This window comes from Sinocyclocheilus rhinocerous, unplaced genomic scaffold (genome assembly GCF_001515625.1).
Source record: "Sinocyclocheilus rhinocerous isolate Xijiao unplaced genomic scaffold, SAMN03320098_v1.1 scaffold1243, whole genome shotgun sequence".
In the NCBI taxonomy this organism is placed as follows: domain Eukaryota; kingdom Metazoa; phylum Chordata; class Actinopteri; order Cypriniformes; family Cyprinidae; genus Sinocyclocheilus; species Sinocyclocheilus rhinocerous.
The window spans coordinates 164,310-181,974 of record NW_015626033.1 but is presented as its reverse complement, the minus strand read 5'-3'; the positions used below and the strand labels follow the sequence as shown (position 1 = coordinate 181,974).

General features: G+C 36.5%; 1 protein-coding gene across 1 annotated transcript; it reads right to left on the bottom strand.

Annotated features, from left to right (window-relative positions):
- On the bottom strand, positions 1-17,513 carry wdr35 (WD repeat domain 35). The gene is made up of 28 exons (XM_016512108.1): positions 17,268-17,513; positions 16,923-17,040; positions 16,707-16,778; positions 16,517-16,609; positions 16,272-16,400; positions 15,196-15,329; positions 14,857-15,022; positions 14,612-14,760; positions 13,427-13,552; positions 13,164-13,349; positions 13,007-13,039; positions 12,613-12,669; positions 12,447-12,507; positions 11,498-11,642; positions 9,801-9,870; positions 9,443-9,496; positions 9,252-9,361; positions 8,887-9,103; positions 8,330-8,410; positions 6,355-6,629; positions 4,985-5,131; positions 4,615-4,747; positions 4,380-4,490; positions 3,246-3,410; positions 2,955-3,095; positions 2,529-2,685; positions 1,441-1,681; positions 1-299 (listed from the first exon to the last, which is right to left on the bottom strand). Exons 1-28 carry the CDS (start codon positions 17,289-17,291, stop codon positions 149-151), a joined length of 3,546 nt encoding a protein of 1,181 aa, XP_016367594.1. The 5' UTR covers positions 17,292-17,513; the 3' UTR covers positions 1-148.
- Positions 17,514-17,665: the final 152 nt, after the last annotated feature.

Genomic DNA, 17,665 nt, shown 5'->3' with positions numbered 1-17,665 from the left:
GTATATATATATGATCATTTGTTTGAACATCCAAATTACATATATTTTAAGCCTTCTACTCTTGTGGCAGAGTTTGTGTCCCACAGTACATCGAAAAGACTGACATTTGATGGAGCAAGAGCTGAGCTTGGGAAAGAGATGGGAAAATCTATCCCACTGAGGAGTGACAGAGAGGACAGAAGTTGTGTTGTGTGATCTCCTGCTCCACAGCACAGTGCTTACACACACTGCACATCCAGAACTGGTACTCCGATATCACTCTTCCTGTCACTATACAGGTGGGCAACTTGCCCTCCGGCCTGAGAAAGAAAGGAAATAATAAAAAGAGAGAAAAAAAAGACAAAGAGAAAGAGATTCATTCATCAAGTCAGAATGCATCATCACACATGCTGTTTTACAAACATAATTGGGACAGTTATTTCACTGACTCACATTTAAGTTTTGTGCTGATTACTAATTACCTTATTACTGGTGTAAATATTGTGGTATAATGGTAAATTATCTGGCCCTTAAAATAACTTAACTCTGTTATTAAAATAACTTTACTCTGGAAAATGTTTCCCTGTAAATGTGTGTGATGTGTATATGTCCTTTCTGGGGTTTGCAGAGAATGAATGATAATAGACAGCTTCAATGAGGGAAAAAAAGATAAAATATTGTTCAAAATTTTAGGGTCAGTAAGATTTTTATTTTTTATTTTTTATTCAGCAATGATGCAGCAAGTGACAGTAAAGGCATTTATAATGTTACAATTTTTTTTTTTAAATAAATGCTGTTCTTATGATTTTTCTACTCCTCAAGGAATCCTGAAAAGCTAAAATATCACAGTTTGCACTAAAATACTTTGATAACATAATAAGAAATGTTACTTGAGCACCAAATCAGCATATTAGAATGATTTCTGAAGGATCATGTGACACTGAAGACTGGAGTAATGATTCTGAAAATCAGCTTTGCCATCACAGGAATAAATTACATTTTAAAATAAATTCTAATAGAAAACGGATATTTTAAATTGAAATAATATTTCACAACAATACTGTAATAAATGTAGCCTTGGTAAGCATAAGAAACTTCTTTCAAAAACAAAAAAATCTTACTGTCTCCAAACTTTTCAATGGTAGTGTATTCAATAATCTTCCCACTGTTTTACTACAGTTTACAGGAGGAACTGTGCTGATGTAATATTTTGAATGGTCTGGAAATTTCCAGTCACCCGGCACCCTGCAGTGATACGGGCCTACGTCATGCATGCTGACCCTTACGCCACTCATCTCACACTACTTTACACTTGCGTCAATGTGACCTCACAGCTCTGTCTACCAGCCGTAACGAAGGATCCACCTCAGTTATCGGTTAAACGGGGCCTGAGAATGTTTCCAGTGGTTGTTCACTCAGTGAGCTTGTAAAGTACATCTGGCTATTAGGTTCCTGTCTTACCCATCAGTGAGACTGTCTCGCTGGCTTTGCCGGGTGTCTCGAGGGCTGTGTTTGGTGAAGATCTCCAGGGCCAGGTCTTCATAAAGCTGCCTCTGATCTGGAGTCAGTGTTTCCAGAGACTCCAGCTTAATAAAGGCACGTGAGCAAGTACCAAACGCACAGTTGGCAGATGAGCAGATGGCTAGCAGAGAGTAAATCTCCACAGCAGGGATAATATCCTCATAGTCACGGAGATGGAGAGCTGGAAATAGAGAATAAAGCAATTATTGCATTTCTTCACATTTGAAGAACAAGAGATTTTAATAAGAGACACCTTTGCTGCTCACTGAATGTTGATTTTCATACTGAACAATATAGTTGTGATGCCTAAATTCACTTGTAGCACTTTAAACAACTGTGATATGTGTTTTTACGGTTTTATTTGAACTTACTAAGCCAAAATTATATAGATTTTTAATATTGGCCATTTATTGGTTATCTGTCATGACATGAAAATAATGATCAATTTATTAATATATATTTTCAGAATTTTAATATCAGCGCATCCCTAACTTAAATAGCTTTCATTAGATCGTTTTAAGATTTTAGTATTTTAATATTAGTATGCAATGAAAACACTGCTAACTCAAAGACAGAAACATTAACCCACACACATACATGCATGCACGCCTCTTGTCCAGGTGGTCCTGGATATGATGTAATCTGTGGTTTAAACATCTTGTCTAGACCTTCATGTAAGCAAACGTTTTTTGCGAGTGTGTATGTGTGGACTGAATGCTATAAAGACTTCACTTTGAGTTTGTTTTCTCAGTTCAGGTAAGCGATTTAACACTTTATGTTCGCAGACAAGGCCAGACATACCATGCATGCATTCACACACACACACACACACACACACACAAACACACAGAATCCTCTGAATAATTATTATATTATGGCGATAATTTTGGGTAAACCTCAACAGATTGCACCCGAAAAATACAGACAGGAAATCATTTTAAAATTCAAACCTCTTTGATTGACTAAATAATGTAGTAATATTCCAATAGTAAGTGTGTATATGCTATTGCATGGGTTTTAAGTGTTACCTGTCCTCATGGCTGCGTCCACCTTGCCTTCGTATAGCTGTCTCTGCGCAAGCAGGAAGAAATGATAGGCCTCTGCCCCACGCCAGGCGTCATCCAGGATACGGCTGTCTGAAGACGACTCATCTTCCTCTAACAGCCCTGCTAATGCACTGGTAGCCTGAAATAAATCACACACACAAATTACCCACCACTAGGCTGTAAATGAGCCCTTCATCACAACTGATTTCCTGCCCCTCCGATGCTGTCGGACTCTGAGTCAGGCTGCAGCTGCAGACCACAGCACCGAGAGTTACCAACTACCACAGCTCTGTGCAAAGATCACAAATGATAATAAGCCTGTATTTGGTTAGACCTGTACTAAATCTAAACTACATCCAGCACCTGGAAACAGGTAACAAGAGTTTAGAACATGTACTTTTAGAGTACCTCTGATTTCTTGCCCTTGATTTTGCTTTGCTGTGAACTTTTGATCTGGGTGTGGAAGTTCTCCACCAGCAGGGCAGCAAGCACATACAACTTCTTCACTCGCAATGGCCGTGTTCTCTTTTTTGCCTCTTCTTCTGCGATCTGAGGTGAAATAAAAAATATTTTACAGTTACAAAATATCCTGACTTTAAATGTGAAGAGTGTACATTTTTGCAATTCCATCATCACTGGTTTCATAACTTGAGGATCCCCACTGACAATGTTTTCTTACACAAGCTGATACTAACATACCTTAAACATGAGCTTGGCAGCATCCAGGAAGTGATGGGCTTTTCTGTAGAGCTCTACAGCCTCTAGAGTTTTGTTTTTCTCCAGCAGATGCGAGGCGTATTTGGACAGCAGAGGCCCAATTTCCTTCATACTGTGGTCTTTGGCAAGTTCAACAGCTTTGTTCCACTGAAATGTGCACACAATTAAAATCATCATCAAACATCTAAACATTCATCACAGACAGGTTTCATGAGCAGATGAGAGTGATGACGTTACAGCTGCATCTGGATCTTTGAGTAGAACTGATGATGAGCACTGTGATCTCTCTGAACCTCTCATTTAAACTAATGACAGAAGCATCATTATCTCTAAATGGCCCAAAAAAAAAAGCCAAAGAAAAGGCAGTGAGTCAGAATGTATTCAGTGAAGAAAGGGAGAAAGAGGTCTTTTGAGAAATGCATATTAAATAGGGCTGTCAAAGTCTTTAACGCAGATAACGGATAATAATTATTTAATTCATTGTGTGATTTCTAAAGATTGATCAGAAATGTTGCAAAAGAAACAGCACAAGTGTGTGTCTGTGTGTGTTGTTTTTCAGATCAGTACTTGTTAGAGAAAATACCTTCTTTACTGAATCATTTATTTAGAAATGATATCCAGAGAAGTTTAACAAATGTAAAGCTTTATGCAGACTTTGTACAGTCTAATTAATTTATGAGACTAAAAAATATATATTAAATATCACCTGCAAGTAAAGGACAGCATCATTTGTACAAGCGTGGCTCTTAGATAAACCTCTTAGATGAAATATATGTATGAATTAATTCATAACAGTATCCAGAAAGTTAATATATTATTTAATATTACTTTATTATTTTGCGCTTAGGTGTGAGAAATATATATTCTGAGTTGTCTATCAAATGAGACAAGAAAAGAGTACTGTTGTTCTTTGTCTTTATCTTTGCTCTGTGTGATCCAGATGCTTTAACTACAATGAACAGATTAATCAGAATTACTTTTTTTAAATCAACTGACAGCCCTAATATACTGTAATATTAATATAATTCATACAATTAATATATTATTAACACATGTTATACCTATAACATTCATAACATATCAAAACCATACAACAAGCTGAGTATAAACACTCGCCTGGTTTAGATGCACACAGGCATCCACAGCTGCTTTGGGCTGGTTACATTTCAGAAATGCACTGACGGCCTGCTCACACATTCCCACGGTAACAAACATCTGACCAATGTCCTACATACACAAAGCACAGTTCAAGCCATTAAGACAACCTGAACCAAACAGTACTGCTTGGTCTGTTTCGAAAGAATTGGAAAGAGGGAGAGAGAGAGAGAGAGAAAAAAGAGAAAGCACCCACTGGTAGCAGTTTATGGTTTTCTGGTAGGGAGTTTGCAAGTCTCTCCAGACCATCGTAGTCCTCCAGCATATAATAACATTCAGCCAGACGCTCCTGATTACGACCCTGAAGGTAATACTGCACTGCATTCAACCTGTGGAACACACACACTTCAAGTCTCTGTCAACACGCAAATAATAAAATTTTTCAAGTAAAAGAAAATATTTGGACACACTTAAATTAATTTACTTATCTTAAAGACCTTATTTGGCTTATGCCTAAATAAGTGTATGACACTGAAATTCAGCTGTGTGGCTTTGGACACACACACACACAAATCATATACATATATTTATAAACACATATGCACACCCGCATTTAAACAGCCTACCATTTCTGTCTGTCTGCAAAATAGTCTCCAATGGCGTTGTAGGCCTGCTCCAGAAGAGCATCATCAGCGTCACCTGATCCGGTCTTCAACAACTGCAGAACCCTGAACCAATCACCGAGCTTTATACGCAAACCTATCGCCAAATCCCTAGAGACCAGAGGGAGAAAGATGAAAGATGAGCATTCAAAAAAAAATTTGATTTCTGTTGCTTTTTCAATTTAGTTAATTAAAATGTTGGCCATAACCGCATAAACAAAAATACAGATCCAAACCATCAGAGACACATTTGGAAATTGATTTGAGTGTTTTTTTCAATCTAAAAATCATCCATCCATGTAGTTTATTTAATTTAGTACTCCATTAAATTAAAATATGGTAATTTCTTGTTGTATGCCAGAAGAAATATGAATGGCTTTGTTTGGTAAAAAGCCAAAAAAAACAGAAGGAAAAAACAAGTATATAATGTAGAATAAAGCAATAAGCCCCAAGAAGCCGTGGTTTACAGTGAATTTATAACAGCCAAGCATGACACGAAGCGGAGTGCCTAAAACCCCCTTAGCTGTTATAAATTCAGTGTAAACCATGGCTTCACGGGGCTTATTGCTTTCATAAAACGGTTATTCCATATATGCAGCAAGGTTTCACAAAATAAAACAAAGCAAATAAAATGTAATGATATTAATAAAAACACTATTATTCCGCCAAACAATGTAGTTCCTCAGAAACGGTTGTGGTTGCAAAAAAGTGGTTGCCGAGCAACACACAGACGTAAACAAAGGTGTATGCTTATAGAGTAATTTACAACAGCTTCGAACACGGCTCAACCAATCAGAATCAAGGACATTTGTAACATTTGTAAAACAGTGTTAGAGACTTTTAGACAAAGTAGAGACTTTCACAAGCAAAGCATGTAGTTGTAGTGAGGTGAACACTGTATGTGTTGCACGGTGGTGCATGTGAGTTTGAATCCTGCTCAGTCCTATATTTTCAGTGTTATTATTTATATACTATTATATTTCTGAATATTTTAAATTAGCCTTTCATTTTTATTTTAGTTTTAGCAATGTCGTTATGTGCTTTTTTCATTTTTATTAGTTTTTTTATATTTTATTATTTATCTTCAATTTATTTTTCAGTTTTAGCTTGAGTAATTTTAAAATGAAGCTTTTAATTTTATACTTATGTATTCTTTTTATTTTAGCTTCATTTAAATTCCTGAAACAGTAGTTTTAGTTAACAACACAATTTAATCAAATTAATTTAACAATACTATTTTTTTTAAGTGAAGTGTTCTTGTCCACAGAGATTTCACACAGGATATGAAGCTCTTCTAGGTTTGTGTATGACAGCATGCATATATGTCTGTGTACCTGCGATCCATGTCCAGGTACATCCTCTCTGCCTCCTCAAACCTGCTGAAGTAAGCAGCTACCTCGGCTTGTTTCATGGCTTCACTTTGTAGGTTGCTCAGTCTCTTCACAAATTCAATGCCCTGGTAGTCTCTACAGCGCACAAACGCCTGTTCAGCCATCTTCAAATCCAGCTTCTGCAGCGCTGCTTCTGCCAACAGACGCCTGGAAGTGCATGCACAGATACAACTGACTGAATTTTCAACCGTCAAATACCAGAGGTCTGAAACTTCACACTAAATCCCATATTTGAGATTACATGACACCTAGTATATGATACATTAGTTCTGATGAAATTATTTGTTTGGAGTATTTGTATCATGTTTGATCTTTACAAAGAGCAAACAGCATCATAAATCTGGATATAAACAAAATTACACTGATAATCTTTCAGCTGCATATAGCTAAATCTGTTTGACTGATGACACCCTGGACAGTTTTAGAGAACTAAAAAGTGGCCAAGGATAGTGAAGTGACTGTGTCCGGGATCTTTTCATGCACTCATGGAAAGCTAAGAAAACCTTTGACCTCTGACATGTTGGCATGTTAAGGATGAGTAAAATCAAACAACAGAGCCTTTGAGCTCTCACGCTGGTATTAAAGCAAACACACACAGACTGAAAGAGAGAGCTGACACAGCTCTTGTTTTCTTTACACCATATTCCTGTAGGATTCCTTCTCCAGTTCCCATCTGACAGTATTAACAGCAACTCACTTGATAATGCACTAAAAGGTGAATCTCCATTTCCTGTTTCACCCCAAAATCAAAGAAAGAAAAAAGAAACCTACATTTAAAAATGCAGATTAAAGACAACATAGCAAATACTGATATAAAATACTTAAATATAATTAATATGATTTAGCAAGATATAGTAATTTATAGATATTTTTCTAGATTATGGGGTTAAACGTGATCTGGATGTGGTCTTAACTGGTTTTGAGAGATTCACTTCTAAATTATTCAACAAATGGTGAAACTGTAAAGAGTCCTGTCAATGTATGTTAGATCTCTGGGTTTACCTCCCTGCTTCTGTAGCAAGAGTCCAATCTGAAATTCCTCCTTGTGCTGTGAGAACTGACAGAGTCACTAAAACTCCAGTGGTTCGTTAAATCAATAGAGCCACTCCAAGACTGCCATGCTTTACGACTACAGGTAACATCGTTCTCTCTTTCATCTCTGTCTTAGATGAAGATTTATTTTTTTTAAATGAACACAACCATAAATACTTGCACAGTAAAGTGCCTGTCAACATTACAGTTTATTTTATTCCAGTTTATCCAGGTTTCCCTTTCTTAAATGGTCAGACAGGTACTGAAGGACAAAGCTCTCCAGAAGCCAGAAGTGTGCTGTCTTATTGGTTATCTTGTCCTGCCAGTGCCAGGATCATCATTCAGATCATAAAACTGTAGCTCACACTTCATTCAGACTATAAAACTGGACCTCATACTTTCCACTTCCAGGAAACGCACACATTGCCATGTTGTACACTCTTAAATCTCTAAAATGTATAACAAACACAGTCCTGCTAAACACATACACAAATACACAAACCCACACAGTATGTTTTAACACACTGTTCTGTAATGCCTATGCCTATGCTTTCATTCATGTATTCCTCTTTCCGTGTGCAGGTATGCTTGAATAAATAAATATATATATATATATATATATATATTCAGGGTTCACAAAACTTGACAAATTAAGATAACATTTAAAATAATAATAATAATAATACTTTTACAGAAATTATAACAATTTAGCAGAGCACAGCTAATATATAGGCTTTTTTTTTAGGAATTTGTTCATTTCCATTATACGATTATGTTAATTTTTCAGCCCTGGAAATCTCAATTTTAAAATTCAATGAGATTCACAAGTTAAAAATAAATTCATATTCAACTACGAATTGATTCAATCCAATATATTCCAACCAACCCTCATAATCTCATCCAAAAGAACAGATTTGATCTCCAGATCCTCAAAGTGGCAGATGAAGCCAGACGTTTGAATTGGTTCCTGTGTTCGAAACACAACACAAATAAGAGCTTGTCAGGAGAATACTCACACTAATACTGCTGCAAATGCAACTGAAGTTTTTTTAAATTAAAGTTCAAACTGATTAATTATGAATGTACATATATATATAACATTTGTGTGACTATTGCTTATAAATTATAATGTGTGAACTGGACCTGTAAACTACCTGCTGTCTTTCTGTGCATGAAGAAAAAAGCTCTGCTGAATCTCTACAGTGGGTGGTCTAATCTACAGGCCATGTGCTCTGTGATTTACTGAAGCTGGCATGTGTGTGTGCATGTGTGTTTGTTTGAAAACGGCAGCACTTCCTGAACCCTGTATACTTAAGAGGGGATTAGCTCTGACAAAACTTTCATCCTTTCTTTCCATTTATGTGCTTTTTCAGTCATTTTCTCATGCCACAACACTCAACATATATGTACATATGAATACGTAACTCTTTCTCTATGCCTCACCTCAGGGTCCAGGTTTCTAAAGACATACATTCTGGTTTTCTCCATCATGGAGAACAGATCTGGGTTGTCATTAGCCCATTTCATATCCCAGACATCCTTGCGCTCAAATTTAGATGGGTCTCCAGTTGTGGAACCGCCCTCTGCATCCCCTGACGAAGCCCGTGTCTCTACGTCCAAAAACGTCAACACGCCCGTAATGTCTATAATAGCCAGCCGGCTAGAAAAATACAATTATTTTAAAACAATCTCTCACTATACAAGCAGGAAAAATTTGTGATTAGTCTAACACTGATAGTGCCAAAATGGCATAAAATTACAATTGGACAAGAACAGAGAGAAAAAAAGGAGAGAGAGAAAAATCAGACCTGGAGTTACAATTGAGGGACAACTGATACGGTCTGGAGGTAAGGGAATATTTCTGCAGGAGGGTGATGTTGGGCAGGCTGTATCTCTGTAGGATACCAGACTCACGGCCCTGCGGACATCACAACCACATATCAATAACGCAGAAACTTTGAGATGAAAAAGCATGTGTCCTTGTGTAAATCAGACGTACCACTATAAGCATTCTGTCTGATGCTGTAATGCAGCAGATCTGATCTCTGGTGGCCTGAAAAAAGAAAAAAGAAACATCTCACTGTCATGACCCTTTTCTCAGGGCTGTCATATGAAAAAGTGAACTGCAGCCTTCATACTTCTTGTAAATACAAGTTTAGATGACATTTGGATCACTTTGAAGCATCTTATGTGACCGATGTCACATAAAGATGTGTGGATCAAGGAAAACATACCACAAATATAAAATAATTCATAAACAGACTAGCTGAGCTGTGTTCTATGACAGCTTTTCCCACTAATCCTCTCACGAGAGGCTGAGAGAGCCACAGGTAAGTGTCTGTGCTGAGTGTACTCACTGTGAAGGCTTTGGCAAAGTTCAGTGTCCCATCTGATGTTCCGCTTGGACTGTCATCGATGTGATAAACCCTAGAGAAAATAGTCAGCAAGACAAGAGTGAAAAGAGACAGTGTGCAGGTAAAGTGAGCAAGAATAAGCAAGAGAGGCAATGCCTTAGTGTATTTCTATCATGTGGAAGGCAAACAGAACACTGGGTCCCGTTCCAGTGTGTGGGTCGCAGGATTTCATCACACAGCCATGAACAGAACTTTTCCAAAGTGCTGCCGTCAGCGAGCACACCCTCACACTATCCCGATAGACAGACCGGCAGACAGGCCTGCCCACAGACTGTACGCCTCAATAAGGAACATCACTTCATCTGATGAAAGCTTACATATTACACAGAGCTGCTTCTTTCATTTAGCCACTGAGTCTGAGACATGGGACAAAGCATGTACAACAAATTCAAATGCAGTTAGTTTTTGAAGAAGCTATATTTCCACTCCGAAATAAATCTTAATGTTAATTAATATGTTCTTAAAACAAAAGTACCATTTTATTCATTTTTTTTTTCAAAATTAAAATTATGACATGATCACTATGTCCTCTTTTTATATTTAGCAGAAAATGAAATGATTACTGCATTTAATACTTGTGTATTTGTTAAATTTTAGAAAAAATTTAAAGAAATTAATACATTCATTGAGCAAGCATTTTTTCAAAAGTGAAAAAACATGTATAATTATATGTTTTTATAGAGCCATTATATGTTTATAGCAATATTTACATCTATTCACCAAAAATTCCTAGAAAAAATGAATCACAGTCTCCACAAAAATACTGTATTAAGCAGCACAAGAAACATTTCTTATTATTATCAATGTTAAAAACAATCTAACATTGATAATAATAAGAAATGTTCCGTGAGCACCAATTCCGCACACAAGAATGATTTCTGAAGAATCATGTGAGTCAAGACTAGGGTAATGGTGCAGAAAATTCACAGGAATAAAAAAGATATATTTATATATAAGATATATAAGAGTTATTATAAATTGCAATAATACATCACAATATTACTGTATTTCTGATCAAATAAATGCAGTCTTTGTGAGCATAAGAGATTCAAATGCATGAAAAATCTTACAGACACCAAACTTTTAAATGGTAAAAGATGGTAAAAGAGCTCTCGGATTTCATCAAAAATATCTTAACTTAGGTCTTAAGGATAAAAATATCTTAACTTAAGGTCTTACAGGTTTGGAACGACATGAGGGTGAGTAACAAGAATGATTTCTGAAGAATCATGTGAGTCAAGACTAGGGTAATGGTGCAGAAAATTCACAGGAATAAAAAAGATATATTTATATATAAGATATATAAGAGTTATTATAAATTGCAATAATACATCACAATATTACTGTATTTCTGATCAAATAAATGCAGTCTTTGTGAGCATAAGAGATTCAAATGCATGAAAAATCTTACAGACACCAAACTTTTAAATGGTAAAAGATGGTAAAAGAGCTCTCGGATTTCATCAAAAATATCTTAACTTAGGTCTTAAGGATAAAAATATCTTAACTTAAGGTCTTACAGGTTTGGAACGACATGAGGGTGAGTAATTAATGACAGAATTTTTATTTTTGGGTGAACTATCCCTTTAAATCCCTCTTTAAGCACTGGTGACCCACTACTGGTGACCTTTGACCCTCACCTCTCTCGACCTTCCTTTCTTGTCTTGGCGACCTGGTTGATTTCAAGAGCAGTAAGTTTCTTAGCCACACGATACTGCCAAACATAAAACGCTTCCTTAGATGCAGCAATCACGTGAGTCTTCGTCATAGTGACAAACAGGGGGTCTGTGGCAGCAAACAGAGAGCAAAAAGAGAGCTTTGTGGAAAGTGAAGGATGAGAAATTCCTTTAACCAGTTACATCATTATTTAAAAAAAATCAGGTGGCATTAGCTTATCTATACATCAAAGCTATCTGTTGAAGGTTTGTGTGATTTCAAAGGCTGTTGAAAATCACACAAACCTTTATTCAGAGCAGGATTCAAGGACAGATTTCACCTAAAAATATGTTTTTCTATGAGTAACTACAGATTCTCTTGTGTGTTGCTGTTCCGACTCTGAAATCTGTCCAGAGAGATCAGGCTGAATGTCTGGAACAGATCTGCTCTCCCAACCAGCGGAGGAATTTAGCAGGATGCCTATGGGAGTGACAGGACAGGAGCCGGGATTCCCACCGCAGCTTTCACACTGTGTATGTTGGTGTTACATCATTACAAAAACAAGCAGTCTGCTTGCTTATCATCAAAGAAACTGTTCTAAATTACATATATGTCAAATAAGCCTCAAGCCTAGGGCTAATAAGACCATTCACGCCTAATTTAAACCAAAAATGACAAAATGAGAAATAATCTAAAAAATGTATGGCTCTTGTTACTAATACACATCTCTCTGGAATGCTTGATTCTATAACATACTGTTGTCCCAGGAAACATTAGTTCAAATAATAAAATAATTTCAACAAAAATGTGCATTTATTTATTTATTTGCTTCTGGGTCTTCATAAACCTTGCTTAGAGTTTATTTTGCAATAATGACCTGCTGAATCTGCATGATCCCTTACATATAGAAACAGTGAAAAATGTTTTACCCACCGATGTCAATATATTTAGAGTCCTGTGGGGTTCCAATGGAGTTACACAACACCAGAGCATACTGTGGACAAAGGACAGACAGACATCTCTTTACTGCATGGATACACTTCACAAAACAGCATTACGGAAATATCGGAGAGGCTTTTTTTTCTGATGTTCATAATACCTTTCTCCTCTTAGACCGATCCTTTGAGGTGTTCTGATTGGACAGCTCATTAAATGCCTGTGGTAAAGTGGTTGCATCTGGTGCTTAAGAACAGCTTTCTCAGTTTTAACATAATTAAATTCTACATTACATTGTCTTTCCACTGTCCTCTGTCCTACTGAACGTAGACCTGGTTCAGAGTTGCTATTAGTTGTTTAGTTCTTACTTTGTAAAATGTCATGATACAGTCACATCTGTATGTTTGATCAGGTTTCTCATGGTCAATGAAAACAGCTACAGTCATGTATTATGGTTAAATCTCTCCTGTCTGTAACTTTCTGGTGTCTGTGATCAGAGTGCATATGGAAATATTTCATAGCTTTTTACTACATTGGGATATAAGAGGTGTCTTTACCATAGCTGATCCAGCCTCAGTGTCAGTGTCCTCCTGAAAAAAAAACAGAATTTGATCAAATCACAGATATGACTTTTGATTTGATTTAAAACAATATTCTAACTTACAATATCCCTCTTCATCAGAAAAAAAGCTGAACAGATCCCTGTTTTAGTACCTGTGGATGTGTGTCGTCCGCTTTGGTGGCCAAAATGCAAAAATCTCCACAGGTGGTGATGGACATGAGACTCTTGACGTATTTCACAAACTTCTCATTATTCTTAGTGTCCCAGAACACCACACTGTACTCCAGCCTATCAGGCCGTGTGTAAGCATACACCACTGTGTTACAGCAGTAACCCCACTACAGAGGCAGAGTAAGATGTTATCTCAGAGAGGGAAAAAAATATCTTTTATAGCTATTATTTACAGCTAAATTACCTTGTAATCTGGCCGAATGTTAGCAAAATAAATGTAAGAATCTACAGCTAGGCCAATTCGGAGTCCTCCACCTTCCCATGATACAGCAGTCATCTGCTTGCCCGGAACCTTCAGAGTCCGCAAGTGCTAAGACACGTGATGACATCAGACATAAGTGCATCAACAGTACGTTTACATGGACATCAGTAATCTAATTATTTACCTTATTCTGAATAAGACAATATTACGATTAAGGTGTTTACATGAGTTGCTTTTAGAATATTCCTTTCATGTTCCCGTTTTACATGTTATAGTACATAGTTCGATTAATGGCACACGTCATTACGTCACCACACGACGCCATCCGACGTCCCCTCCAGAATTTCACGTATAAACATATAGTTCGTCTTCGTTATGATGCCATATACAGTTTTGGGTGTTTCATTTTTAATTTACTGAAAGCTTCAAGTGCAGTTCATTATTTGTCATGCTATATGTGCAAACAGATGATGGCGGTGTTGAAGCCATGCTCTTTTGTTTGCCGTCAAACGGTTTACCCCTGATGTGTGTGTATCCTCCTGTCGCAAAATGTGTCAAAAAGTCCTACATGACAGGTAATAATGTGATTAAGGTGTGTACATGTCTATACTGCACTTCAATAATGCGACTAAAATAGGAATACTCCACATGTCTTAATTCGATTTGTGTTTAGTTCGAATATGACTTTAGCTGGATTAAGGTAATCAAAAATCTCTGTTTACATGGTGGATTCTTAATCAGAGTATTGTCTTAATCGTGTTAAAATCAGAATATTGATGTCCATGTAAATGTACTCAGCAAAAATATTGTGGAAATTGTTTTAACATTGCTAATAATAAAAAATGTTTCTTGAGCAACAAATCAGCATATTAAAAAGATTTCTGAAGGATCATGTGACACTGAAGACGGGAGCAACGGCTTCCGAAAATTCAGCTTTGCCACGACAGGAATAAATTTCATTGTAAAATAAATTAAAATAGAAAACAGGTTATTCATATTTGTAATAATCTTTCAAAATATTGCTGTTTTTACTGTACTTTTAAGAGACTTTTTCAAAAATATTACAAAAGTCTTACCAACCCCAAACTTGCGAACAATTGTGTATGACAAGATATATTATCTTTGTAGAACCTGAAATGTGTCTGTATGAAGCATGTGTGTACTCACCTCTCCAAACGGTGTGTAGAATTGAACAACATTTACGTCTTTCTCTGCTCCGCTGTTTCTGAGTGACCCTGCTATAGCTAGAACACTGCCACAGTGATTCCATTGGATACTGGCCACATGCCACATACCCGTCTCGATGATCACAGGACCTGCACACATACGCACACACAATCTTACTCAGATTTGTACTAGAATGTATGTCACTTAGCATGCACAAAGAGAGATAAAGAAATGCATAAACTCACTGTCATCACTCTCGTGCCTCATCACTTGGCAGTGCCCGTTAGTGAAGCAAACAGCTAGGCAGGGGCAATCTGGCTCCAGATACCCCTCTGTTCCGGGGTACCAGTGAATACCTGATATACTGAGGGAACCTGCTGCATTCGCCAAACCACTCATGGTCATCTTCATCTGGGCATAAACACACACAATAAGAGCAAATTTGTGTTTTTAATAGCAGTACTACTCAAACTGACTGGATAAAAGTGAAAAACGTCCTCAGGACCCCAGAGGAAAACTAGTAGAAGTAGCTGACTAAAGACACAATGATGAACAGAGAGTGTTTCCAGCGTCTCAGCACTCACAATGAAGTTTCCCTGGTTGTCGTAGATGTGGACCTCTCCATTGGCCATCCCAAACAGCAGGATCTTACTATCTGGAGACCAGGCCACATGTGCCAACTGGGTCCCCTTAAGTTCTTTACCCCAGATCCTGTTCCCTGCAAGATCACAAAACAAACACACACATTTATATTCACACAAATAAAATGTACAAGATGAAAAGTCAAAACTATATAATAAAAAACCAAACACCTATGTCTTGATGGATTTGTTGCTTTTTAATAAATAATAAAATAATTTAATATTATAACAAAATACTTACAAAAATGTAAAACACACCAGGTGAATAGGGTAAAAAAATGAATAGATATCACCACACTTCACCAGTTGATTGATTACATTAATAATAGCAAATTTTGTATTACAAGTTTTCTTAACTGTTATGTTTATATATGCAAATGATAAATTGTCTATTTAAATATGTTCTAATTTGTATGCATTTCCAGAACAGAAATCTTAGCATTGGACAAGCCAGGTTTAAAATTCTTGTTTGATTTTGTTGACATGTTAGAGTTTAATTTTTTTTTTTTTTTACAGATGGGATTTTGTATATCTCTTTTTATCATTCCTCAATTAAAAAAATACTGTTACAGCCAGAAAAATAATTCAGGAATAAATGTCTTTAGGAATACAATGTTGCATAAAAAAATAAAAATTATATATGAACAAACTTCTCTTTAAAAAACTTCAGAATATAATCTAGTGTATGTGAGTGCTGCTGAAGTGGAGATTTCTGGCTCAGTGCAGGAGAAAAAAAACTCATTTTGAGACAATGGCCTTTAAAGATATGTAGTGTAATTGAAATCTACAGACACAAATGAATAAAGTGCATGTAAATCTAATTTAACTAAAAACTCTTTTATTGTGCTAAGTGTATTTTGGACGTTTTCTTTCCACAAGTCTTAAAACAACGTTATGAAACCCAAAAAACCCAAAATCACAAATTTGTCCAGTGTATAAAAAAAGGGTTTGCCTGTAGTGTTTTAACTTAAAAATAAGAAAATAAATAATAATTATAATAAAAACAGTCCTGTGCACACCATCCACCGAGCCCACAATCACAGCACCGTCCTCGTACACAATACAGATCTTCAGACCATCAGCATTCCAGCTCATGCTCCTCACCACAGATTTATTCCTGTTATTAATCATTTCTTCATACCATGAACCTGTTTGACGACACACAAAATCACAAAAAAAAGTGTCACACATGGTTGCACATGCACACATAAAAACAGTGCATAATCAGTGTATTTTCTATATGGTTTGTTAAGGGATTGTGTACCTTTGTAAAGCATCCAGACAATAATGAGCCCATTCTGGTCACTGGTGGTCAGTTTCTGGTATTGTTCATTCCAAGTCACAACCTGCACTGCACCTGCATAGCAAAATTAAAACTCAGAGAGTCAGAACACACAAACACTAAAACAAAACGCATAGACACTGAGCTGACACATCTCCTCTATCGTTCTTACCACTGTGTCCTTCCAGTGTCTGATTCATAGAGAGGTTGCTGGGAGCTGCCAAGCCTTTCAGTTTGGCATCATCTAAGAAAAATAAATGTACTTAACTATTGGTTGATTGATGGATTTCGTTCAAAGTCCTATGTTGAATATATAGAAGTAAACCATTCACATTGGTGTTCATATTTTGTCTGTCCATATAGAAATACTGGCAGTTCAGGTTCCCACCTGTATAAGTCTCAAGTTTGAGAACTTTTAAAAGCCCATCCTCTCCTCCACAGGCGATGAACCCTTGGTCTTTATTCCAAGACACACACTTTAAAACGGTATTGTTTGGAATCGCAATCTGAGGGCACACAACAAAGCCAACGGCCCTGATAAACAAGTTGTATACGAAGAAACAGCTGTCATTATCATTAAAACGACTTTTTAAGAAAAGCAATTTTAAATTACTAACAGCAAACCTGATAAACAAACCCGCGTTCAATCAGAGAAAAATATTCATATAAGTTAGCAGTAATATTGTTATAATGCTAGCAGTAATACAGTTATAATGCAATATTTCACGATTACCTTCTTACTGAGATAAATAAACATCTTTGCTTTAGCTTAGCTTGCTAGCCTGCCTCAGCGTTATGAACCAATTTTCTCTCGGTTTTTAGAGGGGGGGGTGCTAAACGTTTTTTAGTCCTGATGACTTTTTTGGATTTCAGCGTTGTCTTCTTTTAAATGAAATGTTTAATAAATCCGTTCTTCAAGGCACTTGATTTTTCGGTGTACGTCCCATGCATGTACGCTGCTGTAAAACGGTTTGCTTGGTTTCTAGGTAACCAAAACCCGGAAATGATGTTTGATTAAGGCGTTCATGGTATTTGTAGTTCTAATTCTCTACTCATCACTTTATAGGATACTTTTTTTTTTACTGAATCCTTTGCAATAATTTCATTTCAAATGAATTCCTAATTAATTGT